The 18,922-nt window shown below is 41.7% G+C and overlaps 1 protein-coding gene across 1 annotated transcript in view; it reads left to right on the top strand.

The window, feature by feature from the left end:
- cutlet (chromosome transmission fidelity protein 18 homolog) overlaps positions 1–18,922 on the top strand; it is a 138,146-nt gene that overhangs the window by 29,178 nt on the left and 90,046 nt on the right. Inside the window, exons 5-6 of the mRNA XM_070539145.1 lie at positions 11,918–12,115; positions 17,888–18,037. Coding sequence (XP_070395246.1) covers positions 11,918–12,115; positions 17,888–18,037 — 348 coding nt within the window. The remainder of the gene's footprint in view (positions 1–11,917; positions 12,116–17,887; positions 18,038–18,922) is intronic.

Below are 18,922 nucleotides of genomic sequence, written 5' to 3'. Positions count from 1 at the left end.
TTGTTAGTGATAATTATTACAAGTAATTAGTGATGTGTAATAATGGCTAAATTAGAACCTGAGCGCCACATTTACCTATAGCTCAGAATGAGCTCCTTCACTGCCTGATAATAATTACTGTCCAGTTTCTGCTGATCACGAGGTGCATAGAAGTTAGGCCATAAAAGTATGCTACATCTGCGCATGAAACCGGTAAAAAATTACACAACAGAACAGCTCATGTATTTACACAGTAGCCATGTGAGGTCGATATGCATGATTTTTTTTTTATTGATGACTGAAAAGGATCAGTTTTGTGAACTGCTTGGGAATGTTTGATCCAGTAATTTTAGCAGTCGCTGTCTTTGGAGTGTGATGCATTCTAATCTTGATGTACGATGCCACTACACACTTCACAAGATGCACGAAGTGGTTCGACTCAGCAGCTGACTCAAACATGTGCTCATGTAGCTCTGGGTATAACTTCTGAAGGCCTCCGGAACGCTCGGTTATAACCAAAACTATCAAGGAATCAGCAACATTCCCTGTATTTCGATTTCGGGGTATTTTCACGGGAAATGTCTTCCCTGAAGACTTTTCTGATTGGCTTCTGCAGTTTACTGTGCAACAGGCAGGCATTGTTTCGGAAAAGAAAAGAAACGCTGGCCCACAGGCAGCAATCGAGCAGCTGTTGGTGCTCGCTTCTGGGACAAGGCCGGTGACTTCTGGCGGTTTTATGCCCACATGCTCAAAGCGCAATCCAGCTCCCTCCAGTGGAAATCAGTGGAAAAAAAATATGTGGATCCCACTCACTGTGGGAATTGACGTAAGCGAAGCTTTCTGTGCTGCTTGCTTTGATTGGCGATAATTAGCTGTGATGTTGATGGTAAATGTTTAATTTCTTCAGCATTTATTTCAATGCAAGAGTAGTTAGTTGATGGTAAATGTTACCATGCGTGCACCATTGCTGTTGGTCTGCATAGTACACAGAACACACAGCGAGATGTGTTTACTTGAGGCATTGTTGTGCACCACACACGCACAACCTGCCTCACACAGCCATTGCCTCACACAGCACATTGTATCGTGGCAGAAGTGTTAAACTTTCCTAGAATTATGGGACTGTACGTGCCAAAACCACAATTGGATTATGAGACATGCCATAGTGACCAACGTTACTGGACTAGCTTCAGTTGTTAAATTCATTGGCATTGCGCCGAACCACCACGCACCCGTGCATTCGTGGTGCTGCAGTCGCACCCAGCTTCACTTCCTTAATAGCCAGCTACGCGAACGGGCTGGAGGAAGCACGTGTTGCAGCGTTGGTTGTTTATGACGGATTTCAGCAGGCATGTCATTCGCGAAATTGTAGCCTTCCCCACATTTGTAAGGATATGAGCAGACGATGCCAACATGCTGTATTCCTGGCTGCACATGTGGCTATCGGAATGATGCCGACAGTTTGGCACGCCAGTTGTTCTGTGCTCCCAGCAATGTGACACTTAGCTTGGCGTTGAACAGAGCGGTTCCTCGGACCGACCGGGAACTCTGCGAAATCCAAGGTGTGTGATTTACACTTTCGTGAGCAGGACATCTTAATGTGGTATGTGTATAATATCAACGGACAGACGATTAAGGTGCCACGAGGCAAGTGGACACTTGCCGAGGGTGTGGTGCCAAAAGTGTTTCCAAACCTGCCCTTGTACCTGCCGAAGCCGCCGGAAAAGAAAACGCAAATGAAGAGAGCAGAACACTGGAAAAGCAGTTGGTCTCACCTTGTCACATTCAAGTGGGAGTCAATGTGAAGACGCACAAGAAGTGCAGATTTTTTATAACCCAGGTTCCAGTCTTGAAACTATGAAGGAAGTCACTTTAAGTGAAATGGAAGGCGTTTGGCTACCATTTTTATGGCGGATGCTTACTCTTGAGGACATCAATGGCAAATATGTCGAGTTTTCCCCTTTCAAACCACAACAAAGGCTCGCTCAAATTGAAAAAATGTCAGGAGGTAGACAGGGACTCACCCCAACAAAGCTACAGTCGCCCTTCTGCATCTGCAGCTGTTCTCTACTACCTTGGTAGCTACGTTTTAAGAAGGCTGCCAAGATGACGGGCTGCAGTGACTGCCATACGACTTCGGAAGCTGAATCAGACGTTCCACCTGCGGCCATTCCCACTGAACTTAGATTTGGTGACCTGTTCTGGGCTATCTTAGAAGAGCTGTAAGAGAACATGCTGAGTCGAGTGGATGCTCTTTGCACTTTCAGTAACTGAGTGCTCGCATTGTTAAATTTTATTCTGTGACGCGCATGCATTCTTCTGCAAGGTTCCTGGAGCAGCACTGGGAATCCAGTCTTGAAGTAAAGGAAGCGTGGAAACGTGCCATGCTGCTGTAGGTGGATTTGGTTTCCACGTGAGCACAAATCATTTGCATAGATTATGTCCCTTGGGAGAGTTTAGGACTTAGCTATATATGTAGGGCATGCAGTTGTTTTTTACTTCATTTTCTTTAATGAAGCATTCAGTGGTTCACAAGGAAATTGTGCTGTTATTTTTACGGATAATAAATTTGGTCTTGCTAGCTGGCTTATAACTGCCCCAGACTTAAGCAAATAAATTATGCAATTAAGCAAGTAAGCAAGAATTAAGTAAGTGAATGTAGCAAGAAAATGTGCCAAGCAGATCTAGGTGAAAAGTAAATGGCGCAAAAGGTTAAGAGGGCAGAAAGAAACACACAGCACTTAGAAATGCAGCTTCTGTGCTATGCCGTATGCGTCTCTTCTTTTCGTGCAGTTTACTCTTCTTTCAGTATGAACCAACTAGCCCGATAAATCTGTTGTTGTAGGTGGATAACGCTTTCGCATGGTATCACTTATTCGGACAAGGGGGGAATGCCAGCAAGCACGAAACACATGCAAGCTGCCCGTCCATACGAGCTCAAGGCTGGCGAGGTGTCTGCAGTGGAGCTCGATAGAACGGCACCGCCATCTGGTGGCTGTCAAAGGAGTGGTGACAGCGGCAGTAAGCGCACAGGCACAGAGTTTGACAACTGAAGCTAGTCTAGTAACGTTGGTAGATACAGACTATGGATTAATTTTGACCACTGGGTTCTCTCACGAGAACCTATAACTTAAGTACACGAGCATTTTTGTATTTTGCCACTGTCGAAATGCGGCTGCTGCAGTTGGGATTGAACCTGCGATATTGAGCAATGCCATAGCTGCAAAAGTACCATGGCAGGCACAAAAGTGTTGAATTGAAGTGCGACGCCTAGACTCTATGGTGCTACAATGTTGCCTAGTCGCTACAGTGCTTTAATGCGGCTTTGAGTCTGCATGCCGTGCGTCACTTGTCCACTTGATAAATGTGCATGGTGTTTATTTTTCAGAACTAGTAGAAATGTATCACCTTGAACTTCAATTTATCCTGTTTGTCCACTACCACTGTTGTGTTATTAGACAGTTTTAGTTTCACGTACTTAAAGGCTTTGCGTACGTAGAGCTCTCAGGTGTGAGCAGTTCGCCTGTACAGAACGCACGCAGAACGCAAAGGGTCTACGTGAGTGTCATGAACGTACGTGAGTGGTAGCTAAGATTACCCGGGACGTGCACATCAAGGCACCCTAGTAGTAGCGTTTCCTTGCCTTCTCACGTCAACATTGGAAATAGACGTTTTTAGGATGTGCGTCCTCTTGCTATAAGTACATGTTTACTACCATATCCAGGAAAACATTCACTATATATATATACATATATATGCTTCAGAGAGTAAATTGTACAGTCTTGAGTTAAACTTAAAAAGAAATAAAATAATTTTAGGACTATTTTATTTCTGATTGAAATAGGTTACCACAAAAGCTGCAGCCACTGAATGCTATAGGAATAGAGTAGTCACAAATAGGTTTGCAAGTACAGTCAAACCTCAATATAACAACCTTCGATTTAGCGAAATTGACTGTGTAAAGAACAATTTTCATTTCCAGATTTTAGTTCCATTTAAAGCCATGTATTTTTGTTTTGTGTGACTTAATGAAGTAATTTCGTGACACGGGTTTTGATATAACTAAGTTGTTGGCTATTTCGAACATGTGCTTGTAGCCTGTATGGCTGGTGAATCAAGCAAAAAAATTATAATAATGTTGGCCGAGGTAAAAGTTATTTGCAAGCATCCTTCCGCAAGATAAGCTCAAGCGGCAAAAGCACCATCAAAGCACACGTGCTGGGACATAGTATGCAGGAAACACTGCTGTGCCATTTGTCACGTAACAACTTGCGGAGGCCACAGGGGCGTGGCCGCTCGGAGCGCTCGGAGAAATCCAAAAACTTAAACTGGGGGGTTGTGTGTCGCTTATGAGGAATATCATAACAGTGCACCAATAATATTTCAGTTTAATGACATTCAATTCATAATCATCTGAAACACGCATGATGCAAGAATGTTGCCACTTCTGTTGAATACTGCTCACTTTATGCTTGCCTGGTGCTAGGTCCTAGCAGCAAGGGAGCCATAATTAGTGGTTCAACCTAGCCGGAGACCCTTTGATGCAAAACTACGATGCAATCCAAAAGTTACCCCTCTGCAACAGTATTAAGTGTTTGAAAGCATGCTAGAAGAGGCCTTGCCAGAAATTTTAAAACTGAGCTTTCTGTGCCTATTTTCCTGGGGTTTGTCGTGGCTCGGTGTCTCACCGAATAAATTAGGCTCATCCTGGAGACTGTGTGGGTTTGTCTTGACATCAGTGCACAAGATGCAACTTTATGATGTAATATTGCTAATATAATAATTGATTTCATGTGATTCGATTTGAAGTGGAAAGAAAGAGGACAAGAAGGAGGAAACTTACTTGCGAGTGATGCTTTTTCCTGTCCTGCTATTATTTCACATTGTTTCACGTCCTTTTATATTGTTAAAAGTATGAACCAACTAGCCCAGCAACAAGTAGTGATACGACATGTGTCCTTGCAAAGGTATTATTGTAATTTTTAATGCGAAGAGGCACTGCAATCAAAGACATGGTTGTGCCGATCCTGATAATGCTATTGTAGTATGGTCGTCCAGGTGTGGCATGAGGATGTAGCTTATTTGCCTCCTTCTTCGGGTTTGGTGTCAGTCTCTCGCTGAGTAGACATAGCGGGTGGTCTCCCACAAACTTCGGGTGCGGAGAGGGAAAACAGGTAAAAACAGCCGCAGCCTTAGCTTGGAGGAGTTAGATAGCAAGCATTCGCAAAGTAGCGTGGATTTATATGCCACTGCTGGTGTTTGTATAGTTCCATGTCACCTGAAATGACATTTACGAATGTATCGTTTTTGAGGTGTGATTGATCATCTCTTTACAAGGGATGTAGACAAGTTAAACATCAGGTATTGTTTCGTACTTCTCCTTAAGTACACCCCTAGTTTCAATTCGAGCGGCACTGTGAGATAAACTGTCTCAGTATTGAAAATGGGATAGAAGCTGTCGCTGGTGTCATTATGCTTGAATATGAAGCAGTGACAATCACTCACTTTAAGATGTAAAAAAGTCAACTTCATTCATTCTCCTGTATTGCTTCAACACAAGCAATGTCATCATGTGCGGGACATCTATCTATAATCTACTTAACATATATTTAATTTCTTTTCATTTCATTTCATTTATTTTTGCCTTAAAGGTCCGGAGGCATTACACAAGGGAGGGCTTTAATCCTTGCGACTATCTTAGAACAAATGAACAGAACAGCAAAAGAAAAAAAAAAACAAGAACAAGCCAGAAACAATTGTGAAAAAAAGGGAAACATCTTGTTGCAGTAAGGGGTAGATAGGATCAGTAATTAAGCCATGTGGTTATTTGACATTTTGGAGAATGATTTACGGTCAGTGCATGAGACTATTTCTAGGAGGCTGTTCTAATGGGTTATTGCATCAGGGAAGAATGAGGTGTTCGAGGCGGATGATCGGGTGATAATGCGTGCTATGGAACAACTGTGGCTTAAGTAGGAAGATGTACGGGAGGGTGGATTTAATGAGAAATGCCTGGAGTACGGATGGTAATAAAAGGTGGGAAGCAAGCAGAGACGTGAGATGATCTGGCAGGAGGCAAGTGATGTTAGCTGAAGTCTACGTTTTAGTGTGGTTATGCTGGTTTCATGAGAGTATTCGGATGTTATAAACCAAGCAGCATGATTTTGTGTTGATTCTATATCGCAGGTAAGATATTATTGGGAAAGGTGCCAGATAAATGACGCATATTCTAACTGCGGACGTACAAATGTTAGATATGCTAGCTTTTTTATTTGAGGTGAAGTGGTTTTCAGGTTACATTTTAAATATCCAAGGGCATGTGAAGCATTAGAACAGATGATGTCAGTATGTGTTCACCATGATAGTGTTGACGTCATGTGAACGCCGAGGTATTTGCGAAATGGGGCGTGATTGATTGGAGCAAAATTTATTGTGTAGGTGTGACTGGTTAAGCTGTAGTTGTAGGTGAATGAGAGAGCTTTGCACTTAGTAAGGTTAGGCGGCATGAACCTTTTCTCACACCATACTGTGATGGAATCGAGGTCCTGTTGGAGTGCAGTGATGTCATTCGAGCCTTTGATAGGGGAATATATGACACAGTTGTCCATGAAGAGACATAATTTATTCTTAGTGTTAGCGGGTAAGTTATTGATGTAGATGAAAAAAAGTAGAGACGATAAACCAGTGTCTTGTGGCACACCCAATGTTGCCCTGCTGAGGGGTGGATTATAGTTATTTGCAGAGGTAAACTGTGCACGCCCTTTTAAGAAGTGACATGACATCTACATAATGCTACATAGTAGTATCTACATTGGTTGATTGATTAATAGGTTTTAATGGCACAAGGTCCAGTTCTGGCCAAAGAGCACTGATAGTATCTACATTAATGTAACACCACATAATATCCACGTATTTAGCATCAACACAAGCATCTACACCAAAGAAGCTTTGTGTCCATCGGTTTGGTTCCCCACAGTGCTAAGGACCCGCATAATTTTTTGGCCAAGTGGCGGCCACATACTCGTGTGGTACTTGCCCATGAAAAAGTGAAATATTTGGCGTAAAAATTGAAACGGAAAGGAACAAAGCACATGAGCATGTTTCTGCCAACCAGGCTGATACATGTAAAAAACTCGTTCTTAAAGCCTTATTGGGTTTATATACACCCTTAAAAAGTTTGAACCCTTTGGGGCTTGTTTTGTCTCACAACAATAATCATCATCTGCCCTGTTTGTGTTTCCTTTCTTGAAAACTCTGCACTCGCTACTTTCCTGTTGAGAATGCTATGTCACGTTGATAATGCGCATGCCTTTCGTGATCTGGAAGTACCGGGTGCTTAGCGTTAAAGAAAGCAAATGCGGGCAAGATAGATGACGATTATTAAGGTAAAGTTTTACATGACTCATGGGTCGAAAAATTGACCATCTGGCATTAGCCCCCAAAATTCAAGTGCATGTGCCAGTATTTCGTTATCAATAAAAAAAAAAGAGCTCGATTGTTATCTTTGTTTGCATTGAAAGGACAGCATTCTAAATAATCAGTGTGGCCACAGAAGTGTCCGCATGTGATTTTCCCAGTTTTGTTCTTTGCTGAGCGATGTACCCATGTCTTATGACGTTTTGAGGAGGATAAGTATGCTTGCAAGAACTGAAAATAAATCTGTTGTTGAAAGTTAGCGCTGAGTGTTTGTCTAAGTTGCCTTTCCATGTCCCTCTCATTCTGCCTTCACTACAAGAAAGTAGAGGGCACCATATATACATGTAGACCATGTAGCTACTACCCTCATCGATTAGTGTTAAAATAAAAAGAAATTCATTCATTGAACCTGCATATGTGTCTTCATGATCTTCATAGACTTGCCACAGCCGTTCTAACGTGCCATTAACCACACAAAACCAGTGGTGATGTCTAGGTGACTGAAAAAGAGAACAAGAAAAAGAGAAAACAAGTAATAGGAAGTAACAACACATTCGAATGAGAATGTCAAAGTAATTTAATGAATGTCTCGTTAGCATACGGGCTTTCACCTTCACCTTCTTTAGCATTTGCTTAAGTGACTGTAAACTTCTTGTTGTGTGACAGGATAAGCCCCAAAGGGTGCAAACTTTATTTAAGAGTGTAATATGCCAGGTTACTTGGCCACGCCTGCCATGGTTAGTAATGCTGATAAGAGGCTTCTGCATGACAGTGGCAATGGCCCTGTCATCCATGGCATGAATGCTGAAATGCTCTGCTTCAGCCACACCCATTGGCATGCATGTAAATTCAAAATATCTATCTGGTGGCCAAAAACACATTTCTTCACACACGAGAGAAAAATGGGAGCCAAGGGGCTAGATTCTGTTAATCATGATCACATAAAGCCAACAGACAGTGAAGCTAAGGAAAGCATTGGGGAAATTAACTGTGGTTGAAATTTCCCTGATGCTTTCCTTGGCTTCATTGTCTGTTGGCTTTATGTGGTCATTTCTTCACAAAGCAAGTTTTAGACAAGTCTGATTCAAATGATTGGAACATGAGCAGTCTGCTGAGCAACAATTGAATCAAGCACAAATGGTCAAATTTGTCTTCAATCATAATGTTCTACAGTGAAGTTGTATATAGCTCCGGCAGTGGTTGATGTCCATCCATCTATGCGTCGCATCGACACGAAAAAATTTTTGTCTCCATTTTCTCGCGAATACTCGTAGCGCTCAATCTAATGTAGATATCTTTGAAAACACCAGACTGAAATTGGCCGCTAAGACGACTCCATCATTACGCCGAGTTTCATTTACTTGTCATAATTAGTTCACAGTGAAGTTGTAAACGTTACAGAGTTCCCATATGCTGTCAATACATGGCTATCTGCGGAGGGAGCATGGTTACAGAAAACAGCTGTAGCTCTTGTTTTATCGAAACTATTCCAAAACAAATCATACTGAAATTGGCTGCTAAGACGACTCTATCATTACACTGAGTTTCATTTACTTGTCATAATTAGTTAGTTCACAGTGAAGTTGTAAATGTTGCGGAATTCCCGTCTGCCATGCGGCAGTACTTGCACACATCACTACTTCATGAAAGAACAAGAATAAATTACTCCACAGTTAAAAGATGTATTCGTTGTTTGCGTCCTTCAATAATAAAAATAATAATAATAATAAAAGCTATATATACGTGGGTGCATCGATTGAGGTAACACGCACTGCAGCCTTGTTGCTCGTCCTTCACAGAGTGGAAGAGCTAGTGAATTTTTTGCAGTAAGCGGCAGGCCAGAACAGGGAATTTCTGCATGAACTAAACATTGAAATAAATGCTAAATGAATTTTCTTCATTCAGTTGTATATGGCTGTGATGATATGCAAGGGCGAGTCTGAATTATGTATCAGTTTTGGTTATCCGATAGTTTGAGTGTAATGTGAGCTGAAATTTTGTACCTGGTACAAAATGGTACAGGCTTTAGAAACTAGAAGGCAGCACTTTTTTGCATCGACTTCACACTCGCTTTCATTTTCCTTTGTAAGCCTTTGTGTCAATATTGCTTTCGAGACCTAGTGCATTTATTTAAGTTAAAGCATAGTTAATTTATTGACTTTGGTTTATAACCCTCAGGCAGTTTAAAAAAGAACACTGCAGGAATTCATCTGAAAGAAGTTACTGTTACAATATAGCTATCCTTTATTTGAATAAACTGTTCAATATTTGGCGTGGTCTGGTCCAAAGGCGAGTTTTTTCTCCCATTAACCTGCTCCAAATTTTAATTTGCTGTTCCAAGAATTACTCCTATTACTCTGTTTCGAATTCAATAATTTTTCTGCTCCAACATTGTCTTCAGAAGATTTACCAGCAGTCTAACCCTTGTTAAAGCTCAGCTCCAATGCTGCAAATAGGATGTGTACACTGAGGTATATAATTAGTGGAACATTAATTAGCTCACATAATGTGATTTGCCATGTAAATAATGTCTACCTCATCAGGTAATCCACATAAATAGCCTTGTGCTATATGCTCCAGGGAATTTTTATAAAATCTGCTAAAGCTAAAAAAAGAGTAAAAATAAAAGAAATAGAGAGGTGTGGTTGTAACAGGCATACACACGGAACTAAGCATTTTTAGCAGTGGCACTTCTAGAGTGCGACATTTGGTGCGTCATTTCGGCACATCCATTTCTGCACTTAACAAGGTGCTGCCTAAATTGTGTACAAAAAAAGCCTGAAATAGGAGGGCACCACTTTCTAACTACAATTTATGAGCGCACTGCGGGGAAAGTTTGGTCACTTAAAAAGCAACGGGAGTACCAATTTTTTACAAATTGCCACAAGCAAGTAGATGTGCAGCATGACCTGTGCATTGAGATTTGCTGACAGTTGGGCTGAATGCCAAAGCCAAGTGCATCCATGTTGAAACAGACTCGGTCCAGTCATCATGTGCCGTTCATGCTAAAGTAATTCAGACTCTGTGTCAACCAACCACTGTCAGCCCCACACTTGTTTCTCGTGACTCCTCTGGTGCCATAGGTTCTGGTTATGTTTGGTCTTCGTCACAATTGTGAAAAGTAAAGCTTATTCTGCTATGTGCACATTCAATAAAGGGAAAGTGAGACATGCACACAATTGTAGCAATTGCTACAAAGAAAACCTATATGGGTTCCTCCAAAGAAAAGCCTAGCAGTTGAAGAAAAAAAAAATAATTAGGTTGATGTCTAATTTTCTCTTTATTAAGTACTTCTCTCCACCTTGCGGGTTTCCTCAGAACTATTATGTCAAACTATGTGCATGTTCACGCAATGCTTAGGGCTAGACTTCCCATCTGACTATGTCCAAACCTCCTTCAGTGAGCTGCCGGTGTGTGAGTAGTAGATGCAGTTTTATCAGTGGTGCCAGTAGAGCATGCAACGCCAAATGCATGCCTGCAAATATTGCAGGCCACGTGTTAGTGATTATATTATTAGTACTTAGGGGAAAAATGAAAGAAAATTATGAATTGTACACTGTTGGGTGGCTTTTGCACATATGCACTGTCTTCTCGAAAAACCTCAGTTGGAAGTTGATGCTTGTGGTACACATTTGTTGTTTTTATGTCCCCATTTATTTTGTGCCATTACAGCTACGTATTACATATTCTATGTTTGTGTGCCAGTTGGCAAGAGCTGGTTTGGCATGCAACTCGCACATGCTTTTGTTTCTGCCGTGTTTTGTGTGGTTCACCTTTGCGCCTGCTTCTGAGTTTTTGTCTTTGCTATATATGACACATAAAAATTCAGCTTGTGATGATCATTTTTTCCCTGTAGTGTGCAGTCAGCTACAAAAGTTTGCGGGATCTGCAATGCGTGGCTGAGCAACGTAAAACTGCATTGCTGTGCCGTCTTTCGTCACACAGTGTGGTGTCGAGGCTGTGCAAAGCGTGCCTGGCATGGAAGTTCTGGGAGCCTCGGCACCATGCTGTGTGACGATAGATGCCGCAGCAATGCAGTTTTGGGTTGCTCCACCTCGCATTGCAGAACCTGCAAACTTTTGCGGCTGACTGTACATGTACAAAATTATGTAGATGAATCTACATAGCATTGCTGGGATTTCGAACTGACACATGAAAGGACTAACAGACTTTGGATATGTTTGTAGGTTGTCTGCTGTACTTAAGGAAGCATTAGTGCTTTCTTTTCCATTGTTGTTGGCCACACTGTGTAGTGATTCAGCAGGCTTATTTATTCCAGAGCATCTTTTATAGGTTCATTTACCTTTTGAGTTGTGAGTAAGGATGCTGTATAGTTTTAATGAAGCCCTATTTAAGCATATGGCATATTATGGTGCGTGTTATTAGTACCTTATTGTAATTTGTTTGCTGAAAAAAAGTGATAGAAGTGTAATAAAAAAAAAGAATTTAGTGCTTTCTTTTTCTATCTGGGTAGCCATTGCATGGTAGAGCTGAATGCTGATATTTGATTCTTGACTTGCAGCTTGAGAGACAGAGGCAAGCAGAGGCTGAGCAAACTGCCAACATGATTGAGAATCATGAGATGGATTCGCTTCCGGAGGGTATGGTGGTTGGTGAAAGTGGTGGCGGCCCTGGGTTTGAAGAAGGGTCATGTAGATCGGCGTCACTCTGGGTAGAGAAATATCGTCCAACAAACTTCATGGAGCTGCTCAGCGATGATGTGAGTATTCTACCAATTATGTGTTTCTTTACTAAGCTACGACAAATAAAGATATCTGGGGTCATGAATACATCAGGAGAAAATCACTTCATTGGAAAGAACCCTTAGAAGACACTTTCTTTATTGGTGGGAACTAAAAAAGTTGTCTGAAACAGTGCATGGTTTCAGTGTCCCTCTGCCGCTGTTATACTAAATAGTCCAGATAGCATTGACTGTGTTGAGAACGCTATGTAAATGCGCGTCTGAAGGCAGTTTACTCTCATAAAGTTTACACCCTTTGGGTTGTATCTTGTCCCACTACAATAATCGTCATCTGTCTTGTTTGTGTTTCTTTTCTTGAAAACTCAGCACTGACTACTTTCCTCTCGAGAATCCTGTCATGCTGATAACGCTCAAGCTGTTCGTGACTTCGAAGTACCAGGCTCGCAGCATTCAAGAAAGGAAATGCGGGCAAGACAGATGATTATTGTTGGACAACATACGACCCAAAGGGTGTCAACTTTTTTAAGTGTTGTCTGTCAATGTCTCTGCAAGCACTTCATAGAAAGAAGTTGGCTTCATGGAAAGATAGGCTAGCAGGAATTGTTTCGATTCTTAGTGGTAGCGTAGAATGAACATGAAATGCAACAAGTAGTGCTGCAATGTAGAATTTTTAGGCTTGTGTGATTATATAATATAATCTCGTTGGTACGATTCTGCATAAGTTTTTTGGTATAATACTTTTTTTTTCTTTTCCCAGCCTATGTCCCATAGGAATTATGTATTTTCTTACGGTTACTGTGATTGCTTTTTCACCTGAAATTGGATAATATGACTGCAGAAGTGGGCTTTTACTGGTATTTCTAAAATTCACTGCTTTATATTCCTGTGTACTAGCTTGAATACAATTCAAATAACCCACGAACAGTGTGTTAAGCCCCAGCCACACTGGGGGAGAAACGCATGCGGCACTCCCCCAGCAGTAAGACGCGGCAGGGGCAGTGCGGCTACACCGACTGGTGGTGCGCCGCTTCTCAGATGAGTGAGGAAACGGCAACTTTTTTAACTTCTAGAATAACTTTTTTTTACAGACATTGAAAAGACGAAAGTTCAGCACAAAGTAGCAAGCTATTTCAAGATTGCTGAATAAAAGTGCATTGGCAGCGGTTTGTGTGGCTTTGGGTGACGCTGGTCTGCATAACATGTTTTGTGGAGCAGTATTACTTGACAGCACGCGAACCTTGCTATTGTGTTTGTCACCAAGTACGCCTGTTTTCATACTTTTTGGAGCTTGCTTTGGATAATATGATTTTCGAATTATATGTTTTATTTTGCGGTTCCCCTGAAGATCGTATCAATGAGATTCTACTGTATTCGATCAAATATTATGCCATTCGATATTCGCTATGGCTTTAATTTTAATATTTAAAGTTTTATTGCGATAGAAAATATATGGACAATTCAAGCACATTTTGCCATCGGCTTCGGCATCGCCGTGATGTTCTGTATAAAGTCCAAGGGCGATAACACCTTTGCTGTGCATCGTATGTATGCTGTATGTGCGAGTGAAAGCACGCGAGGGAATCCAATGATTGCCGTTCAACCTGGCGTGCGTGAACAAAAAAAGGGGAAAGCAAACGCACTGTCTTCTGTCGCGCGAAAGGCCTTGGAGGGATGAGAGGGAGGGAGGGGGGAGGCATTGTGCCCCAGCAGCTGCGCATTTAACGACCAGGTGCAAGGGGAACTGACGATCGCAGCTCAATCTCGCGTGCCATGGGTGGAGGCAAGTGTGGATGTAGCGCGGGAGGGAGGGTTGGAGGCTTTGACTCTGCCAACAAGTGCATACTTTATATGACCACGTACGGTCGCGTGCGCCGTATCTTGAAAATGATCTGCAGACAGCTCATACCTTTGTGCGCGCTGTGTTCTCGCTGCTGTTGCATTGAAGTGATAAGACTGCAAGAAGGTCACTTCGCTCATTGCTGCTGCCGTGCTTGCTCACACCAGTATTTTGACAGCAAGTGTCCGCGCTCATAGAGTGGGATGTGTTCATGTTTGCTTGTGCACGCTGATGCCATGCTTGTTAATTCAGTTAATAAGAGAATGCTTCCAAGTTTATACGGCCGATAAAACTACTATCTTTCATATAGCTATGCACGAATTTGCTATCGCAATCAATACTTTGCCTTGCAGGCGAAACGTCGACTTATTTGAAGTATATGCAACCAATGAATATACATATTTTTTCGCTTATTAGCCACACTTACTTATAAAAAGAAAAAGAAAAGAAAGTCCATGCGTATAATTCATGGAAATAACTGCATACAATGGCCAAATCTTCATAAAAACGGTCTCTATTTATGGCTGCACAAATCATCCACTTCCTATCGTTGGCCAGTGGCTTCGCTCTTCGCCTCTTCGGCAACACTGAGGGTGGAGAACTTTGCCTTTAAGGTAGTTTCACGGCTGTGTGGGCCATGCTAACGTTAAATTACACCTCAAGGCGGAATGCACGTTGCATTGAAGCCATACCTCAAATTATAATTCACATATAATCTGCAGCTCAATTTCACTGTTACATTAAAGATTTTTTGCAAGTGTTTACTCACAAAAATATGGTAAGCTTTAAAATCTGTATAATTGGCAGCTACGATTTTGGTGAGCATGTTGCATTGCATCAAGACAAGGCAAAGACGAATTTGTTTACAGTTGCCAAACTGATTTCTGCACCTGCTCAGTTATTCAAACATATTCGCAGAGGCCATACGGCTTCCTGAGAGCCATTTGGCCACTGTGATTAGATTTGCGTTGGTGCAGCACTAAATTGCAACTTTAGTGACCGACACCCAAAGAAGCAGCACTGGTCAGGCCTAACAGCCAAAGCAGGTTAGACTGTGGATGGCAAGCTGTCACGGGAAGTTTGCTGCTCATCAGTGATCAGGCTGCAAATCATGTGCACCAGCTAGATTGAGGACCACAAAAGCAGCGAGCATGCCTACGAAGTCCATCTGTGAACTTATGAAACGTAATGGGTTAAGCTTGTGTGTAGGCGGAAAGCATCAAGCTGAATTTGTGCAACACCGCATAATCTGCTGGCATCGCACAGTCAAGGTTGCACTTCACAGCGTTGCAACAACGCACTACAGGCAAACATGAAACAGGCAAACATGAAACACTCCTGTGGCCTCAACCACCGCAAAATTTTAAGTAGAAAGTCGACTGAAGCACAACCGTGAGAAACAGCCTGTAAACAAATTTCTGTGCTGCTGGAGCTGTAATAAATGTTAAACTTGCATTTTGCATAAAGATATCTTAATACAGTGAAAGCTCGTTAATTCGAACTTCAATAATTCGAATTTATGGATAATTCGAACTGTACGATTTGGTCCGGCCAAGCTCCACAGAAGTGTATGTATAAAAAAGTCTGTTAATTCGAACGCGAGAAGGTTCCCTCACGGATAATTCGAACTACGCTCGCCTGGCACACGGCCAGAGAAACGCGCCTACTGCCTACACACAAGGCTGTATTGCCTCCGAAACGGAGAGAACGGCGAGAGAAGGCAAAATCGGAAAAAAATCTAACCGACGCGGGGTCAGCCAAAAGGCAGCGGCAGCTGCCGCCTCTCCGTTCTACGTAACCTCCGAGACTTCATGCCCGTTGCGAATCTCGAAGGCTTTGCAAATCTTGTACAGCTGCTAATGTTGTGCGGAGATGGCACGGCAAGCGCCATCGTAACACAGCGAATCAAGTACGTCGCAGCTGCGCTTGCAATCAAGAACCAACGAATCAGGGCCTTCGCCACCTTCACATGTTCAGCGTCTTTGTCTCGGCAGTCTTCATCGGTTGTGCACGTCTGTTTTCAGCTTAGGAGGTATCGGCCATCGTGATTCATTGCGATGGTGTTAAGCCTCGGCTAACGTTCGTTTCGGTGGACATCGGTAGTGTGGCACACTCGGACCCAGAGCTTCGACTTCAAGATGGCGTGTGCCCGCGGCACACGCCATCTTTTTCTGACTCGCCAAATTTCTGACATGCCCTACTGCTTCCAAATCGCAGTGTACTGTTGCTCTCCTTCACTTTCGTTAGTTCGAACTTTCGTTAATTCGAACTGAAGCGGCTTCCCCTTGCGGTTCGAAATAATGAGCTTTTACTGTATTGGCACTTTGAGAATAAACTGACTCCACAACAAACATGTTTTCTTTCTGGCAAGTGAAGAACCACCTTTTTTTTTCTAGATTTGTCAGCATCTGGCTCTTCTGTCAAGGCTTTATTAAGATCCCACAACTATTAAAACTGTTCGTTTCAAAATTATTTGACAGCAATTATTATTTGCTTTGCCTTCGCTTCAAACGAAAAAATTGAAATTCGCACAAGCCTAAGAACTTCAAATATACATGCAACACCAAAAAATAGACAAATTGAACATTCTGGTCTCCCAAACAGTATTTTCATTTTTTAAATCTACAACATGTGCTTATGAACATGACAACTGGTGGTTATCACAAATAAATACTATTCCAATTGTTATGACATGTATCGTGACATACTGTCACACTGAAATGAAACGCAAACAAGCAGAAGCAAAGTGGAACGCCTCTTATTTATAATTACCGTACTTGAAATTTTAATGTATGATTGTGGCATAACAGGGTGCCAAATGCATTCTAGGCCCAAAACTAAGAGTCTTTGAGTTATTCACACCACTGTCCATTCAGTGGTGAATGTGGATAGTGAAATGTGCAATTTAATTTTTCTTGAGATCAAGTTAATTCTGGCATGGTGATATATAGAATTCGGTACTTTAGGTGTGTCTTGTAACATAAGAATGTATGCGACAATGTTGCATTTTGTTGGTGAAAATGTGACCAACAAACAAATAGTGCCTGAAATATTGCTGTATATGTTTAGGAAACAAACCTTAAATGCAGTGCATGTTGCATGCAGTGTTGACATCTAGATGCTCTGTATGCTTTCACTTTGCATAGCCCTTGACAGCTGAGTCACTTTCATTTGCAAGGGGAGTACTTACATATAAAATTAAAGCTCTAGTCTTTCCACACATTCAGTCACATTTCCACAGTATGTAAATTAGCCATGAAATTGTTTTTACTGTCTCAACCCTGCTAAAGTCTTTCTCATTGTGCATACGACCCAGTTGTCTCACGTCTAATCTATAGCTACCTTTTAGACTCTGGCAGTTTATGATGTGTCGTAAAATTCGTCCATATACAACTACTCCATGCAGTGCTAATGGGAAGTTTATGCACATGTCTTTTCTGTATTATATGAATGAAATACATATTGCTCATTGGCCTCTAAATTAAATTCAAAAGTCACTTCATAAGCTTCTGCATTCAGTAAACAAAATTGTGGGCTACCAAAAATCATGTTTCACTTTATCTTGGAGAGGTTAGATTTTACATTTACACTGCTGGAGGTTATTACTTGAGGGTTCTTGTAGTTGTAAAAAACAGAAGTGGGACTTAATCTTGCGATTTTGTATGGGGGCTGTAGAAGAGGCAGTGACACTTGTCACCAAGAGCGCTTGTCTGTGCTTGACCTGTCTGCTATAACAGCTTCTGATAAAGCAGTGCCGTTAACAAATTTTTTTCGCTCTATGTGACTATTGTACTAAATGCCTAAAAGCCAAACAAGTCTAATGAGAACTAAGCAAGTGCAAAAAAGCTGTGAACATGGTGATTGGGTACAGTTGTCATACAAAACCCAACTCATTCAACAGAGAAGTGCTTTCACTAAGACTTCAAGAAAGACTTTACCTGTTTTGCTCCTAGGGTGTCAACCGAACATTGCTGCAATGGCTGAAACTGTGGGACTGTGTTGTGTTTGGCCGACCACCAAAAGTCAAGCCGCAAAAGGAGAAGCAAATGGCTGCAAACAACCAGAACAGTTTTATCAAGCGGTACATGCCAGAGGTTAAAGAGGTGAGAGAAGGCACATTATTGTATTACAAGGCTGCCTTTCTCAATTGGACATGGCCACTGCTTTTGGTTAACTGTGTTCATTGTCTTGTTCTTTTGCTTTGGAGTCTCACTTCTGTGGGATATTTTATTTACATTATTTTTCATTGTAATTGTTTTATTACTTCAATAGCAACCCTTTGTTTGTGGTTGCTTAGTCATTATCAATTGTTCGCCACTGATTAGGCCATGCTTGGACATAGTGTTAGGGGTACATAATTACTTCTACCTGTAATGAAATTCTTGCCCCTCACCCACACTTACATGTACTGGCATGCAGGGTGAATGAACTGTTTGTAGCTCGCTAATTTACTCTGGGCCCATGTCATAATTAGTAGTTTGCAGAACTTGAGATACTGAAAAGCTTCTGGGTCTAAGTCTGCTTGATGTATCCTCAAGTGCTGCATACTGTTTGATAGTGAAACTTTACTTTTGTCTACACTACATGCACCAGCTGCACAAGTTAAATGGGTCTCTAAAGCATTGTTTCTTTAGAGTTGTTTAGTATGTTTTCTTATCACGAGACATCATGTCAGAATTCTATCCTCCTCGTTTTCATTGTTCTTCTTTGTGAAAACATCTGTACAGTAGCCATAGAATATATTTTTCTTTTTTTTTTCTTCTGCATGGCTTATTGCTCTGTTCCCTCACTCTTCTCACTTTTTGGCAACAAATGCTACTGGTCCGGTTATTCCTTTTTCATTAACTTTATTCAGCAAGTATCCTGAGGTTCTACCATTTAGCTTGTATTAGTTGTACTGTGTTACAAAACAGCTCTGAAGACCTGGGATGTCTCTGTTATGATTGTTTTGTCAATTCAAAATACAGGGTGTTTCAGCCAACTTTAGC

The sequence above is a fragment of the Dermacentor albipictus genome, chromosome 1 (assembly GCF_038994185.2).
Source record: "Dermacentor albipictus isolate Rhodes 1998 colony chromosome 1, USDA_Dalb.pri_finalv2, whole genome shotgun sequence".
Classification (NCBI taxonomy): domain Eukaryota; kingdom Metazoa; phylum Arthropoda; class Arachnida; order Ixodida; family Ixodidae; genus Dermacentor; species Dermacentor albipictus.
Note: the sequence above shows the minus strand (reverse complement) of the source record. Positions and strands in the feature narration are given on the sequence as shown.